The sequence below is a fragment of the Mastomys coucha genome, unplaced genomic scaffold (genome assembly GCF_008632895.1).
Source record: "Mastomys coucha isolate ucsf_1 unplaced genomic scaffold, UCSF_Mcou_1 pScaffold21, whole genome shotgun sequence".
Classification (NCBI taxonomy): domain Eukaryota; kingdom Metazoa; phylum Chordata; class Mammalia; order Rodentia; family Muridae; genus Mastomys; species Mastomys coucha.
The window spans coordinates 124,278,964-124,295,232 of record NW_022196904.1 but is presented as its reverse complement, the minus strand read 5'-3'; the positions used below and the strand labels follow the sequence as shown (position 1 = coordinate 124,295,232).

The following is a 16,269-nucleotide window of genomic DNA, read 5'->3' as shown; positions in this document are numbered from 1 at the left end:
TAAACTTTTGAACATAGTAGTTTGATGGTAAGCCTGGCTTCCCCTTGGGAAAGATGGATTGCCTGAGAAGCATGGGACATTGGAGGTAGAAGCTCCCCTGAGATCCCAGTTGTTGCCCATTCTCCTTCTTTGGGCTTCAGTGACCCAGAACGTTCTTGAATGTATTAAAATGGGAATATGGATGTCTTTTCTCCTCAGACTGTATTCCCTGCAAGAGCAATGGCTGGGTGTCACTCATATGAAACCTGAGGACAACGCCTCCTGTTCCTCAAGGCTCAGCACACAGAACTGAAGGTTGAGAGGAAGCCAAAGTTCAGACAATTCTTAACAAACTGTAATCCGAGCCTTATATCTCTATATTTCCACAGTGCTACCATTCCTAGGAGATCATAGCACAAATCTTCATGGGAGCTACTCATTCCTGCCTGTTAGTTGCTGGAAAAAGATGAGGACTTCTGTCCCTAGAGTTGCTGCAGTTACAGCTGCTGTCACATGTGCGTCAGTAGGTGGCAGAGAGGAAAGAGGCTATGTCTATGCTCAGTGTTCTGACCTGTGACCATCGTAATGATGAGTAGCCTCACACTCCCTGAAAAAAAGCGAGCCTGAGATGACCATTAGCCTGGTACCACGCAGGCCCAGATAGGCTCCTAGGATGGGGAGAAAGCCAGAGACTAGAAGAATCCCACCTGGTACTTCAGGCCCTGGGTGGGAGTGAGCCTGAGACAGATGGCTCTCACAAGGGGCCACTAGGGCAGATTGGGCAAGGTGCAAGCCTAAGGTGAACACCAGACCGGCACCATGGCGCCCAGACAGGGAACTATCCTGAGGTGATCGCTGCCCAGCACCATAATGCATGAGCAGAGCACAGCATTCCTGAGACTACTTCTGAGACAATCCCAGACACTCAGAGACCCCAGGAGCCATTAAGATGAGTAAGTAAGTGGTGGAGGAATGGGAGAGAAAGAGAAACAGAAGGATGTGGGTACAATGAAGAGAGGCAGAACTGGAGACTCCAGGGTAGTGAGGAAGAGCCTGATGTGAGTAGCTACTAAAGCCATCTGGGACCATGGGGGATGGGGGTTCCTGGCCTGTGGTTCCACTGGGGGCCATGTCTGGGTTTATGGCCATGCAGTAGCAGGGATACCAAGAGCCAGGCAGATGTGCCTCATCTAGGTTGCCACCTAGGGACATGTTGATGTTTGAGGGCTGTGTAGAACTGGCCCCATCCCCCTCACCTAGGCATCACGGAAAAGCTGGCCCTACCATTGATATCTCATGTAGCATAGATGAAGAGATACCCTCCTCTCCCTTGACCCTCACTGTCTGTGGCAAGTGGAAAAATAGGCCCTGGGGCCATAAGAGCAGGAGAAAGAGCCCCACCTGTCACCAGCTGCACATACACACGTCACCTGGGCAGCACAGTAGAGCTGACCCTTGGAGGGGAGGGGTTGTGCTGGTTGCAAGGGCTTGAGTGTGGCAGAGCTGGCCCCAGCACTTGTCTCACTTGTGGTGATGTGGGCAAGGAAGAGAGGAAGATGACGCTCAGGTGGGAGAGTTGGCCCAGATGGGACCATAAGAGCAGACCCTGCATCTCATTTGGGCAGCAACTTGATGGTGGGGGCACTGGTGACCTTCCCCAAGGGTATAAGCTTGAGAGAGCTGGCCCCACAACTTGTCTGTCATAGGGAAGCATGGGCAAGGGAGACATGTCCCCTCACCCTTGCTCCTTGCCACCTACCAGGTGGGAGAGCTGACCCTGGGGTCATGAGAGCAGGAGAGCTGTCCCTGTCTCTCACCTGCTGCAACATTTAGGAGAGCAGCCTGTACTTCACCTGGTACAGCAGAGCTGGCTCTGGATGTGGGGGTTGCAGGTGAGCCAGCCCAGAAGGCATGCACACAGGAAATCCTGCTCTGTCTCTTGTTTCCAGGTCAGTGTCTCGGGTAAGGGAGAGATGCCCTCCTCCCCTCCCTCATCCTGTGCCAGTTATGACAGGCAGGAGAGCTGCTCCCAGGGTCATGGGAGTAGGAGAACTGGCCATGTCCCTCACCAGTGACAAACACTCAGGAGAGCAGGCCCTGCACCTCACCTGGGCAGCAGGGTGGAGCTGGCCCTGGATGCAGAAGGTTGCTGGCGAGCTGACCCTGAGGGCATGAGAGCAGGAGAGCCAGTGGGGCTGACCAGCTCAGATACCTCTCGGGCCCAGATCCAGGGCTTTGAATTGGCCCGTCCCAACATCTACCCTATCAGTGAACTGATGGAAAGCATGAAGGGGCAGGTCCTACAGATCCAAAACTACAGGATCTTCAGGACACAGGCAATCACAGGATATCTGAGAGGAGTCCCAGGGAGCTTCCATTATTGATAGAGTAGAAGCCAGAGGCCTCAAACCAGACCAACAAGTCATTGCAATGAACACTTGCAAGCAAAGAGGTGTGGACAAAAGGGTATACTATGGGACACACTGTGGCATCCCTACAATTACACCCACCAGAGATAGTCTCTTCATACCTACTACTTTATAAACTATTCCCCTTCCCCCCATTGTGGGTATTTTGAGACCAGTGTCTCATGTAGTACCAGGCTAGTCTCCAGTTCCCTATATAGAAGAGGATGAGTTTGAACTCCTGATTTTTCTGCCTCACCCCCCAAGTTCTGGGATGACAAGAGTGTGCCATTCTGTCAAATACCACCCGGCATTCTTGATGAGAAAAAAAACAAAAGGTGACTCTGAATTAATGATTTTTAATACTCTGAAGAGCCAAGTAAAAGTAAGTTCCTTGTGGGCTTCAGAAATAGGGAGACTGGCCTGAAGAGGAGTCTAGAAGGAGACAGGGACCCTGGCTCAGGGAATCACTTCACACTGTTCTCTTTGGTCTGATGTTATTTCACATTCTCTGTGTATCCACATCTGCCTCTCTAGACCTTTCATGCCCTCTTCTGGAGCCTGAGCTCACATTCCCAGAAGAACACTCTCCCCTGTACTGTTTCTTTTAGGCACCAGTGACCTATGCCTCCCTTAGTATATTTCCACTCCAAAGGCAACATTCCCTCTCCTTGTAGGTCTCCTTTAGCGGATTGTTCTTTAGTTTCTGTAAGCTAATATACCTTCTCTTAGCTGCTCATTCCTGAGCAAAAGCTTAATCTGTCTTGATCCTCAGTGACAGATGAGGTACTTTAGATACGTAGCCAAGTAATTGTTTTTAAAAGAAATATAGGTCTCGAGTAAATATCTTTTCTTGCTCACCCCGAGGTCTTGCGGTTGTGTTTTCTATCAGATTTTCTATAAATACATAAGCTACCCCCCCTCCATGCCCCTCCACTTGTGTTAAAGGATTCCACACTGGGCAGATTTTCATCTATTTTTAATTGGACCAGGGCTCTACAGGGAGTGTGGGCAGTTCATATTTCCAACACGAATGCCGAGAAAAATATTTCAGCACCACAGAGGAAGCAGATTCAATATGATCTAGATTTAGATTGTCTCAGCGAAAGAATCGCTTTGACCTTTGGTGACTGAACCCGGGCTCAGTTCCATTCTTACAAGAGCTACAGGCTTAGCAGGCTTGAACAGCCCCAAATGAAAATGCCTGGATTCGCAGACAACTTTATTTTCTGATCTGAGGTCTTTAATCCAGTTTAGGGCATCTGGGGAATTGTTAGCTATCCTCCGCCGGGCACATTTGGCCTCTGTCCTCTTCCCCACAGGACAAATTCTTCCCCTTTCCTGAGATGGTAATCTTTACCATCTCCCTCGTTTCGGTAGCTCCCTGTTTCTTCAAGCTTCACACCTAGAAAACTTTATTTTCTAGTAAAACACCTTTCTCAGTGTCAAGATGGTGGCAGTCGAGGAGGCTGGGGAGATGGATCCACAGGGAAAGTGGGTGGTAGCCACAGAACAAGACAACTGTGTTCAATTTCGAGAAAGTAAGGAATGAGAGTTGGGCGACAGCTCAGCAGCCAAGTGTACTGGGTGTGCAAGCAGGAAGAGCTCAGTTCAAATTCCCAGCTAGCTAGCAAGCAAGCAAGCAAGCAGAGAGAGAGAGAGAGAGAGAGAGAGAGAGAGAGAGAGAGAGAGAGAGAGAGAGAGAGAGAGAGAAGCCTGCCATGTAACTCCAGTAGGAAAATAAATAGGGTTTGCTGACTGCTTATCTACCTCTAAGTTCCATGGAAGATCTTGTCTCATGGGAGAAAAGCAAGAGCAAAACATCACACACACACACACACACACACACACACACACACACACACACACACACACATGCACGCACAGATGCATGTATGCATGCACAGTGGCAGAGAATATACCAGGTATTGATTTCTCACAGGCAGGCATGATGTGGATTACAGGGATGGAGACGCCCCAGAATGGCAAGGCAGTAGCAGATGATGAGGGAGATGTCATTAAGGGTGAGAGGTCATTCATCCTTAGCATGGCTGACTCACCAGGACTCCCATGGGCAACTCTGGTTTAGTCCACATACTGGCTGTGAACAGCTCCCTAGCAAAGGTGTTTTATATGAAGCCTGACTTTCGGCCATTTTTCTACTGCTCATCCGTTTTCCCTGGCAGTTATTGGGAATAGTCACACTCAATTACCTCCTGAATTTCCAGAGTCCCACACAGCTTTCTGGTGTTTAATAGATGAGGATCAATGTTGTGGAAGAGGCCACAACTCTGCTTGAGGTCCCTCTGCACCAGAGGGACTAAGTGGCCCAGGACCGGCAGGAGGCCTTCACACTCAGTGAACATCCTTCTGGTCCTCCAATCTGAACAAGGAACCACTTATATGGATAGGTCTACCTATGTCCACCTGTGTGACATGCTCAGGGAAGGCTTCCTTGTTTAGCCACTCTTTGAAAACTCTGATGCTGGCCATGAATCCTGGGTGCAGAGAAGCCTGTACCACACAGTAGGTTTGTTAGTGGAGAAATTTCTCTGTGACCCTACAGACTAAAGTGTGACAGCACTGTTCCTGACTCAAATGCGCTGACAAAAGTTAATTCCATTTAATAGTGCTAAATATCAAAGAACCTAAGAGACCTGAATTTCCACAGAGATTCTGTCTGATGAGACAGACTCTGGCTCATACCATGACTTTGCAAAGCCTGAAAATGAATTTATGACAGGGTTCTACAAGGCCTACCCACAGCCTTCTAAAAGGAAATGTCACAGGATGTGACAATGTTACCCAACTTAGAAACAAAATCCAACTCTCTCTCTCTCTCTCTCTCTCTCTCTCTCTCACACACACACACATACACACACACACACACACACACACACACAGAGAGAAGAAACACACTTCCAAACTCCTATTTACAGCTCACAGATGATGTAGGCTGTGTGAGTTTGGTTTTGTTTTTTTTTTAACCCCCAAGTATGGCACAAGGCAAAGTGTGAACTTCATCAATGGGATCTTATTCTAAAGAAGGAAAAATCCAATTATAAATAGTTGCAGGGCTCCACGCATCATCCTGGCCGTAAATTACATATTATCATTGTTAATGGTCGGCAGGGTCTGGACTCGAGAGACTGAGAGCTGCAGCCACCTGGGTAGGACAGGCATCCATACTGTAAATTCTCCCAATAGTGTGGCTGCTATTTTCAACTCTCATCCTCCACAGAGAAGCCTGGTAATTTTCAGTGAAGTACTTGGATTAAGGGCTTTATTGAAAATTACTAGGCCTCAGCCAAACACAATAAGACAGACAATTTGGAGCAGCTTCAGAAAAGAACGCTCGCTTCCCAGATAAAGCCGAACAGAGGGTTTTGCAGGGAGAGGCCCAGGTGGGGGTAAAAATGGAATGGGAAAGGAGTCTGCAATGATTGTTGGGCTGTGGAAGGAAGAAATGTTGGAGAACGAAAACGGGAGTGAATGGAAATGACATTTTGTGGAGAGAAAGGAAAAGATTAAGATGCTAACTGCTAGGCTGAAAGTCATTCGAAAACGTTAAAGAACGGAAGAAAAGCAAAAATAGAAGAATGATTTAGTAGAGGAGAAACACAGAAAACTAACAGGTCACACTTTACAGGTAAATGTGCCCAATACAAGGGACAAAAACTCCTGTTGGCCTTGCTGCTGTCACGACACAAGGTAGAGACGGAGGCTTTCCTAGATTTGATCCCAGCTTCAGCCCAGGCCCTCTGTCTGTCAAGGCTTCCTAGCACACAGGATACAGCTGTGGACCTGAGAGTGGGGCCTTCCTCCTAGCCCGCCAGCAACACCGTTACAAGTCACACTGCCTGGGATGCCATGGGCCTGACTTCCCCGGGTTATCACCCAAAGTCCCAACAGTGCAGCGACTCAAGGGTTTATTACACCAAGGGTTTATTACACCATGTCCACACAGTAAGCACAGAGTGAAGACTTCCTTAAGTGCAAGGAAAGCCAGAGGCAAAAGTGGCAAGCTGTGTCCAGAGCGCTGCTCAAAACGAGGTTTGGTGAGACTGAGGTCTCATTGCATTTCCATGTTACCACACTATTAAAAACAATTTAAGTGTTTTACTATGGTTTGTATATACTCACATATACATACAAGCGAATAAATGTAATAAAAATTAAAAATGCACTTCTAAGTGCAAGATCAAACTTGCTTGAGGTTTAAGCGGTTATAGGCATGCCTGCACAACACACTCACACGAGTCTGGCTATGAGTGCTGTTGGCAAATCTTATCTGTGTCAGGGCCCCCTGCGACTTTGTCTGCTCACCTACTCAAAAAGCTGCTGACCTGACTCAGACTGAAGGTGGCTGCTTTTATCAGACAAACAGGACTCTGTACAGTCATGGCCAGCGCTTCTCTTGCAAGGACCCATCTTTGTCCCATTAAGCAACTTCTACTGTGAATGTGGTGCTGGGGGCAGTGCTGGAGCCAAGTTAGTGCAAAACTCAGGACAGAGTATGTTAACAGCATGCATGGCTAGGATACTCGTTGGGGGAAGCATCATGGGGCAGAGATGCTTCTGATGAGGTGTTATGTGTGGGGAAGAAGAGTGATGCTTTTGAGGCTTTCCTGGGGCTCAGAGGCAGGGTCAAGAAGCAAGATCATACAACTGTCTGAGGAACTTCATGGAGTACTTCACTGATGGCAACATCTTTGATCCCATGGTGTTTGCTACTCCAACAGTGGTCAGAGGGGGCCTCAGTTGCAAAAAAACCTGACTGTGTCAACACTCTCAAGTGCTGGGGTGTGGGGCGGAGGAACAAGGACAAGGAAAATTCTTTGCTCAGTTTTGCAGCAAATCTAAACTACTCTAAAAACACACAGTTTAGGGGTGGTGACATGGCTCTGTGGTAGAGGTCCTTGCCTTCTCTTAAGGACAGAAGTTTGACCTTGGAACCTACATGGTAGTAGGACAAAACTCTTCCTACAAGTTGTCCTTTGGTCTCCACAGGTTGATGGTCTATACACCAGGTTGACCTGTGGGCATGTCTGTGAGGGATTGCTTTCATTGGCATGAGAAGCCCCCATCTTAACATATCAGGCCAGATACAAGTTCATAGAGGAAAGAAAGCTTTGCTCATCTGCTCCACTGATCTTCATTCTCATTGGTGAGCCCAGCTACTCTGTTGCTCCTGCTGCTGATTCCTTCCACGATATTAGAGCCAGCTTCTCTGGGCTTCCAGTGTGGACTGAAGATCAGTGGTTCTTCAGGTATCCAGCCTTGTTTGCAGAGCTGAGGTCTCAGCCTCTCTGGTATGAGAATGGCATTGTAGGACTACCCTGAACATATCCTGAAGCCAATCTAAGAAGCCCCCAACTAGTAGTATACATGCATTCTATTGGTATGTTTGTCTAGACCAGTGGTTCTTAGCCTGTGAGTTGAGACCCCTTTGGGGGGCCACATACCAGATATTTACATTACAATTAATAACAGTAGCAAAATTACAATTATAAAGTAGCAATGAAATAATTTTATGATTGGGGTCACTGCAACATGAGAATTGTATTAAAGGGTCATGGACCACTAGTGTAGAGGACCCTGACTAATACTGTCTCCCATTGGCTCATGTATCTTCAGATGGTGGTGCTCTTTTGGAAAGCTGATAAATTATTTCTTCTTTTTTTTTTTTTTTGATATTTTCTTTATTTACATTTCAACTGTGATCCCCTTTTCTGTTTCCCCTCCTCCTGAAAATCCCCTATCCCATCCTCCCTCCCCTTGCTTCTATGAGGGTATTCCTCCACTCCCACCTCCCTGCCCTTGATTCCCCTACACTGGAGCATCTATGGAGTCTTCATAGGACCAAGGATCTCTCATTGATGCTTGACAAGGCCATCATCTGCTATATAGGCAGCTGGAGCCATGTGTACTCCTCAGGTGATGGCTTAGTCTCTGGGAATTCTGGGTGGGGGTCTGGTTGGTTGATATTGTTGCTCTTCCTATGGGGTTACAAACCCCTTCAACTCCTTCAGTCCTTTCTCTAACTCCTCTATTGGGGACTCCATGACCCGCTCAGTCCAATGGTTGACTTTGAGCATCCGCTTCTGTATTTGTAAGGCTCTGGCAGGGGCTCTCAGGAGACAGTTATATATAAGGATTCTGTCAGCATGCTGATGAATCTTTATGGTGTTTGAGAAAGTGAATCACTGTAGGTGGGCCTTGAGGCTTGGTAGCTCAGCCCCACTTCCTGTCTTCCCTCTGTTTCCTGACTATGGGTGTAGTAGATGGAGAATGACTGGCCATCTTATGCTGCTGCTGTGCTTTCTCTACCATGTGGGACTGGCTCCCTTCCCTTGCTGCTAATTTGTCAGGTTATTATTCAGAGCAGGGAGCAAAATAACTAGTCCAATGCTCCAAGTCAGAATCAAGTAGAACATAGAGGTGGGAATTAAGAGGAGTTGGTGGGTGGCTGGTAATGGGAGCCTTTCATCCCCTGGGGTAGACAAGAATGCAGCTCTCCAGCAGATAATGAGACTGGTCCTTATAAGCCCAGGAAATAAAAACTGATGGTGGTGGGTTCTGGTCAGCATAGGCAAATGCTCCACTGAGGGGCACAATTCTCAACTCAAATAAGGGAAGTTCTAGGAAATGTCAACACATTCAACAAAGTAACATTGCATTTCATGTATACACATGTGTGTGAAAGTACACCTGCACATATGTGTGTGTAGAAGCCAAGGGTCAGCATCAGGAATTTTCCTCTATTGATCTCTACCTTGTTATTGTTTTTGATAGAGGATCTCTCACTGAAACTGGAGCTTTCCCAATTTTGCTAGAGTGGCTGACCAGGAAGCCAGGGAATCCTCCTGGGATTCTCTTCCCACTGTGGGGATTATAGGTGTGCAACCTTGTACCATGCTTTTCATCTGTGTGCTGGGGGATGCAATGCAGGTCCTAGGTGAAATGTTTGCATACAATACACAGGCCACCTTCCTAGCCCTGCTGCTGAGTTTCTTGGCTACTAGTCACAACCACAGTGGCCTGCTAAAGCCTCTCCTTTTTCCTTAGCTTCTGTTTTGTCACCACAGGTTTGCCTATAGCCCAATCTCAAGGAGACATTTTCTCAGTTAAGGTACCCTCTTTTCAGATGAACCTAGCCTCTGTAGAGTTGACAAAAACAAAACAATACAAACAAAACCAATCAGACCAATATGTATGAAGAACATTGGTTCTCTACTTACTATGAAGTCTAACATGTAGCACAGATTTGTTTCCTAAATGAAAGTGAGTCAAAATCTTGAATATCGTGTCAAACTGTCTGCATCTACTGTGATACACCCCTGCCCCATGACCTCACAGGACACCGGGACTCATTGTGCAACTTTTCCTATATAGGTCTGCCTTCTGGGATCACTCAAATGGAAGAATGCTAATCAGTCACAGAGAGGCCAGGGTGAACACCAGAGTCAAATCCTCTTAGATAGCAGTTTCTATATCTCTACCTGTGAGGAGCCACACCATTGGATGTGTAGTACTTTTCTTAGAACACAGGTATCACTTGGAAGAAGTGAAGATTAACAGTTCTAGTGTGGGCAAGATGGCCCAGTGGGTGAAGTGCTTGCTGAAAAAGCATAAAGACTTGTGTTTGGATCCCTAACACCTTCATAAAAATGTTAGGTGTTATGCTGCACATCTATAAATCCAGTACTGGAGAGGCAGAGACGGGGAATCCAGGGGCTCTCTGGCCATTCAGTTTAGCCAATCAGTGAGCTCCAGGTCATGGAGATACCCCATCTCAAAGTGGACAGTAATAGAGGACACTCCTGGGGGTTTCTACATGGGTCCGGATGTTTGCGCATGTGCACACACGCAAACACACACACACACACACACACACACACACACACACAGAGAGAGAGAGAGAGAGAGAGAGAGAGAGAGAGACAGAGACAGAGACAGAGACAGAGACAGAGACAGAGAGAGAGAGAGATTAACTGCTTTATGTGCTGAGAATACAAGTATCTAGAACTCACCCTGATCAAAAGTTGTGGTGCATGATGGAAATAGGTTCCTCTCATGCTGTTCTGTCTTCCTAGGCCCTTGCCCAGCCCTGGAGGGTCTGAATGATCATGTGGCTTGCTTCAGCAGAAGACAAGAATAGAAGCAGTTCAGGGGAGCTACTCTCCCCTATTTGTTCTTGGGCTGCATCTACCTGAGCAGACATTCAGCCTTCCTGGGCCTTATTGAGGGAGATGGCCACTAGTCTGAGCAGAAGTGGACCAGTGTTGTTTGGAACTCTGGAGAGTTTCAGGTCAAAACTCCAGAATGTTCTGGCCCATCCTAGGCTGAATAAAAGATAATGGCTTCATAGGACACATCCTGCTTGCTGATATGAAGATATCCCCTTGGCTGCCAGCTCATTATGCAGGCACTGCTTGCCCTATGCTCTGGAGTTCTCCCCAGCACCTGTGTTGTAGACTCGTGTAGATGGGCAGACTGGTTCCTTTTTAACATTCCGGTGGAAATGTCACAGGCACTCTGAAATGGCTTTCCAATCTTGTTGTTTTATCAATACAACTGGAATGGCAGCTGGGAACACAGCCCTCCCAAGCTCTCTCTGACTCAAAGTCAGCCAATGGATCATGTCACCATGGTCTTCTTTCCGTTTCCACAACACAGGGACATCTGAGGACAGGCCTTCTACTGGCTTTCCTTTTTTGTCTATACTATTTTGTCACATGGATTCTTCCTCTCTCTCTCTTTCTTTCTTTCTTTCTTTCTTTCTTTCTTTCTTTCTTTCTTTCTTTCTTTCTTTCTTTCTTTCTTTCTCTTTTTAAGCAGGCTTTCCAACCTCAGTACTATTGACATTCTGGGCTGGATGTTCTCTGTGCTGGGGACAGGCTGTGCATTATGGGAAACTCAGCTAGCTCCACATGCCCAGACTCAGCCATGACATTTCTAGTGACACTGGGTCTCACTCATGATAGCCAAATGTCCTTGCAGATTAAGGTTGGATACCAACATTCTAAACTGACTGCATTCATTTTTGCCCCTTCATGTGATTCTTTTTAAAGATGAACTATTGTATAGAAAAAGTTAACAGGTTATCTTTCATTAAAAAAACAAGACGAAACAAAACAAAACAAAACCTTACTGTCTTCTGCCTCATTCCTACTGAAAATGAGCCACTCTCATGGCAGGAAGTGCTGATAAATGGGGAGCATTCATTTGTTAGGTCATCTAGCTGCTACCCCTCAGTGAGCCTCCAGCAGGCGGCAGGCACTGTTCTGAGCATTTGGCATGCTGGGAGAAGAAACAAGTGAAGCTTCTGTTTCTAGTGCTCACAGCCTCTTGGGTCAGTCACTACAGAAGCACGTTTGTAAACTTCCTGTAGCAAATTAAGACTCCAAAGAAAGACAGAGGGTGGCTCAGAGGTGAGGAAGAGATGCTACTTAGGTTGAGATGGAGAAGAGAGAGCAGTGGGGTGTGTGGCGAACAATAGATAGTTTTTAGGTATATTCCGGACTTCAACAAGTGTGGCAGAAACAGAATAAGGTGGGGAGGGGGGGGGGAAAGAGAGGGAGATGAAGCCAGAGAAACTGCAGGATCTAAGGCCCTTTAGAGATGTGCTGTTCATGAGACCCTGCTTCTGGCTGCCCACGGAGTCACATGCTCCTCAGACTCGGTGGACCCTTGTTTTCCTTCGGTTTCCTGACTGGGAACTCTACCTGTGCTTCACAGCACCTGGTTCCCCAGCATACTACAAAGCCACAAAAGCAATGGGGAGCCCAATGGTGAAAGCCTCACTCCTTAACATCCTGCTAGACTACTACAGGGTCAAGAAGAATCTACCTTCCAAGTGGCCTGGGTAGAGAATTTGGACCTTTCCCTGTGTTAAGAATGACAGATGATGCCAGGCAGTGCTGGCGCATGCCTTTAATCCCAGCACTTGGCAGGTAGAGGCAGGCGAATTTCTGAGTTCAAGGCCAGCCTGGTCTACAAAGTGAGTTCCAGGACAGAGAAACCCTGTCTCGAAAACAAACAAACAAAGAATGACAGGTGGGATAGGCCTGTTATCCTAGCTGCCAAGAGTGCTGAGGCAAGGAGGATCCCAAGTTCAAAGTCAGCTTAGCCAACTGCTTGGTGTTTTGAAATGAACAGGTTAACAGAAGGAATGGGGCCCAAAGCACTTGCTTAGCATGTGTGAGGCTTGGGTTCAATTCTCAGCCACACACACATGCACAATGCAGAAAGAAGACTTAGGGTGACTTCAGAATCCTGAACTTGTGCTCACGGAAGAGTCTACTAAACAGTTACTTTTAATTAGGTTTGGTTCTGTGAATAACACCCAAGGGGGAAGGTCCTTCTGCACAACTCAGGCTGCTGTGGGTAGAAATGCATTTACAGAAAGACACGTGTAGTCTGAGGCCTTGGCATCTGTGAGTGAGAGCTTTGTGTAGAAATAGACCCTTTAGACATAGTTGAGTTCTATGGGGCAGGGTGGGGCTCCCTGACAGGCCAGTGCCTGGTGTCCTCATAGGGGAAGGAGTATAGACACAGGCACACTGTAAGCATGGGGAAGACCCAGACAATGGGGTGATGGGTCCACAAGTACCAACGACTGCCCACCATGACTGCCATAAGCGACACTCATAAAGCATGTGGTCCCGTAAGGCCTCCAGAGAGACCCTGGGCTCCACTATACATGCATTCCAGGCTAAGAGCTCCAGCATCGAAAGTTGATGTTTCTACTGTTCAAAGCCTTCTGGACCAACAACCATGGTAGGAAATAAAACACCAGCTCCCTTTGAGATCCTGCTGGAGTAACACAAATAGCCTTGGCATGACTAAAAAATTCAATGGAACCCCAGAAGGAGCTTGGAAGTCACCTTGGTTTTATGGATTTCTTAAGGCAGAGTGGCTAGATTTTATAGTGACTACACATCTAATCACAAGGACAGTGACGAAGTGTAAGACGGTTGATTAAAATGATGGCAGCTTTCCCTTAGAAGAAGTCACCTGAATATATCATTTTGCTTAAGCCAATTAATCTACAAACTGCCAAGGTGGAACAAAGCCCGTCTTGACACAGGGTTAATTTTTCAGTGACAACAGGAAAATAGAAGATGCCAAAGGAATATACCAGCTCCAAGCACACAGACATGTCCAAGCCACTCTTCCAGACTTGGTTCCTCAAGTAAGAGCTATCAAAATAGTCAGATGTCTTCAGGCCCTACTATCCACAGAACACCTAAAAGAGCTATTGATTTTTTTTTTTTAAATAAAAAGGTTTCTTATAAATACAAGCCAGAGGAACATACATATAATACTTCCATACACAATATGTAATACATTTTTGGTTCTGCAAACATGATGCGTTAAGAATTATGTTTCAAGTGCTGCAGGGAATGCATGAAAGAGACCAAGGAACAGTGAATGTCTTACCTTGCCTTTGTCAAAGTAGTGGATGATTTCTTGGTAGAGCTGCTCTTTCAGCTGTCCCTGTGTTGTTGCCTGGAACCCATCCCTCTGAGTGAGGTGAGCTGCACACACATCCTCTGACCACTGTTGAAAAAAACAAAGAATGAATAATACTGAGGGAGGGGCTTGTTCAATAATATCACTGAGCACTAAGACAGGCATTGAGTGTGATGCCAGGGACCCAGGGCCGCTGTCACCAGAATGCTCGGGCCTGGGAATGCCAGGGCTACCTGTCCCTAAAGGGCCTAATGAGAAGGACAGATGGGAAGGCAGAGCCAGACTTGCCCAGTAGAAAATCCCTGCAAAGCTTGGGCTCCCAAGCTTGCAAATAGCTTCCTGGCAGCCAGTGTATGCTCTAAGCAAGTGATTGGTGACCATTCTTAGTGGGCAATGAGAGCTCTCTCCTTGGCCAGAAGTTACTCAAAACCATAACAGACAATGTATGTGGATCACAGGTCATTCAGAAGGGAACTGGATGGAGAGGTACCTCTGTACTACCAGCTATAGGCCCATTGCCTAGCACAGGTTCTGTCAGTATTTGTAGAAATACTGGCCAATTTTTGTGTGAACTGAAAAGATAGCAGAGTGGAAGCTAAGGCTATTTGACCAGCAAAACATGAAACTCCTCAGTATTGACTTAACAAACCATTGTCGGTATGGGCTTTAGTAACAATGAGCTGATGTTTCTTGAGGTCCTTCCATGTGCCTGTGGGTCAAGGTGTATCAGGAGCCTCACCTACTGGAGCTCTGAGCCACCTATCACACAAATGCATCATGGGATATAATATCCCTGAAGAAGATCCCATAGGCTTCTAAGAGTGTGAGGTGTGCCTTAGCCTAGGGTGGCCTGGGAGGCTCAGGGTACTGCAGGAATGAGCTTCTTGAATATATCTGTGAGGTGTAATGTGACCCTCTGTTAAAGAAGGGCAGGGAGGGTCTTACAATGAATCAACTGACTTCTAGGCCATTATTTCCCAAACAAATGCGAGTGAGAGCATGGGACAGCCTAATGAGATAGTTAACTATCTGTGAGATAGTTAAACCACAGGACCAGCTATGATGACACTTGTTAGGGGCATGACAAAGAGAGCAGGGCAAGGAATGGGGGCCTTGGTGGTGCTAGGACATAGAACACAGGGCCAAATGGACTGGCACGGAGAAGTGGAGAGTTAGGTTCCACTGAAGGTAGTGAGAAGCCATCAGATGCTTGCTTCCAGGCACACATCCTTCCTAAAGTCAAGAGCTTTGGGCTATCCCAAGCTGAACTGTCAGCATGAGGGCTCCCTATTCCTGGGAGCAGAGAGACTTTTATATGGTCCACAGATGCTCAAATTAAAGATGGCCTTGCAGATCCCATCTGCAAGCAGAACTGAGAAGCTCCATAAACTAAGTCCGTGTAACACAACTGGCAGCTGTGGATGCAAATGTCACACTTGGGTGACTGACAAGTAAGGACTACATGGTTAAGGCTTATTGCATGAGTTCAGATCATAAAAGTTCCATATTGAATCTGGATGGGGAAGTTCCCTGCACTTCCTATGGTAAGTCTACAGATGAGTAAATTCACTGCTAAAATAAACACTCAAAACAGTAAAAAAAGAAGATGGCATTTAAGGACCTTTATAGTCCATAGATACAGGAATACAAGCCATTTTGTTTAGTAAGTTGATTGACCAGCATGAATTCACATTGATAATAATATCAAATATTTAGGAAAAAAAAATCACAAAATGTAACAGTATAAGAAATATGGAGGCAGATTATGTTTCATTTACCATTTAATTGGAAAATTTGGAGCCCAGTGGAAGAGATAATGCAATTGAGCCTATTGATCTAGGCTATGGAACAGACTATCACAGAGTCTGTGACAAACCCATCTGTCTTCAATATATCCAAAGATTAAGCAAATGGTATGCTTACACATACACACACACACACACATATACACACACACACACATACACACATTTTACATCCATACAGACTTATAAAGTTTATATTATAGAGTGTGAGCAGTCTGCCAAGCTGTTTTAATTTCCCTGGTGTGAATAACAAGATCTTCACATTTTGTAAAAATATCCTGTTCCTGACATTTGGATTTCTAATAAATACAGACATTGGACTTTACAAAGGAAATGGCTGCTTCCAGGGGCATGGCACGAAATCTCTATCTTTGAAGATGATACTCCTTGGGAAAGCTTCAGATGGCTGAAGATAGGAGAGGTTCTTAGGCATCCAACATTCAGGATTGTAGAAGGGAAGCAAGAGTAAGTCAGCTCTTTGCCTTCTGTCTGCCAGGACCTTGTTCATTTCAGGCAAAGGCAAATACCACAGAGTTGTGTGTGTATGTGAGAGTATGTGTGTGTGTGTGTGTGTGTGTGTGTGTGTGTGTGTGTGTGTGTGT

At 46.4% G+C, this 16,269-nt stretch overlaps 1 protein-coding gene and 1 non-coding gene across 3 annotated transcripts in view; one reads left to right on the top strand and one right to left on the bottom strand.

Annotated features, from left to right (window-relative positions):
* Dock1 (dedicator of cytokinesis 1) overlaps positions 1-16,269 on the bottom strand; it is a 506,850-nt gene that overhangs the window by 41,260 nt on the left and 449,321 nt on the right. For both annotated transcript variants that reach the window (XM_031388636.1, XM_031388635.1), the window contains exon 38: positions 13,830-13,949. In XM_031388636.1, coding sequence (XP_031244496.1) covers positions 13,830-13,949 — 120 coding nt within the window. The remainder of the gene's footprint in view (positions 1-13,829; positions 13,950-16,269) is intronic.
* Positions 455-584, top strand: LOC116104364. The gene has a single exon (XR_004123867.1). It is a non-coding gene; the product is annotated as a small nucleolar RNA SNORA17 (small nucleolar RNA).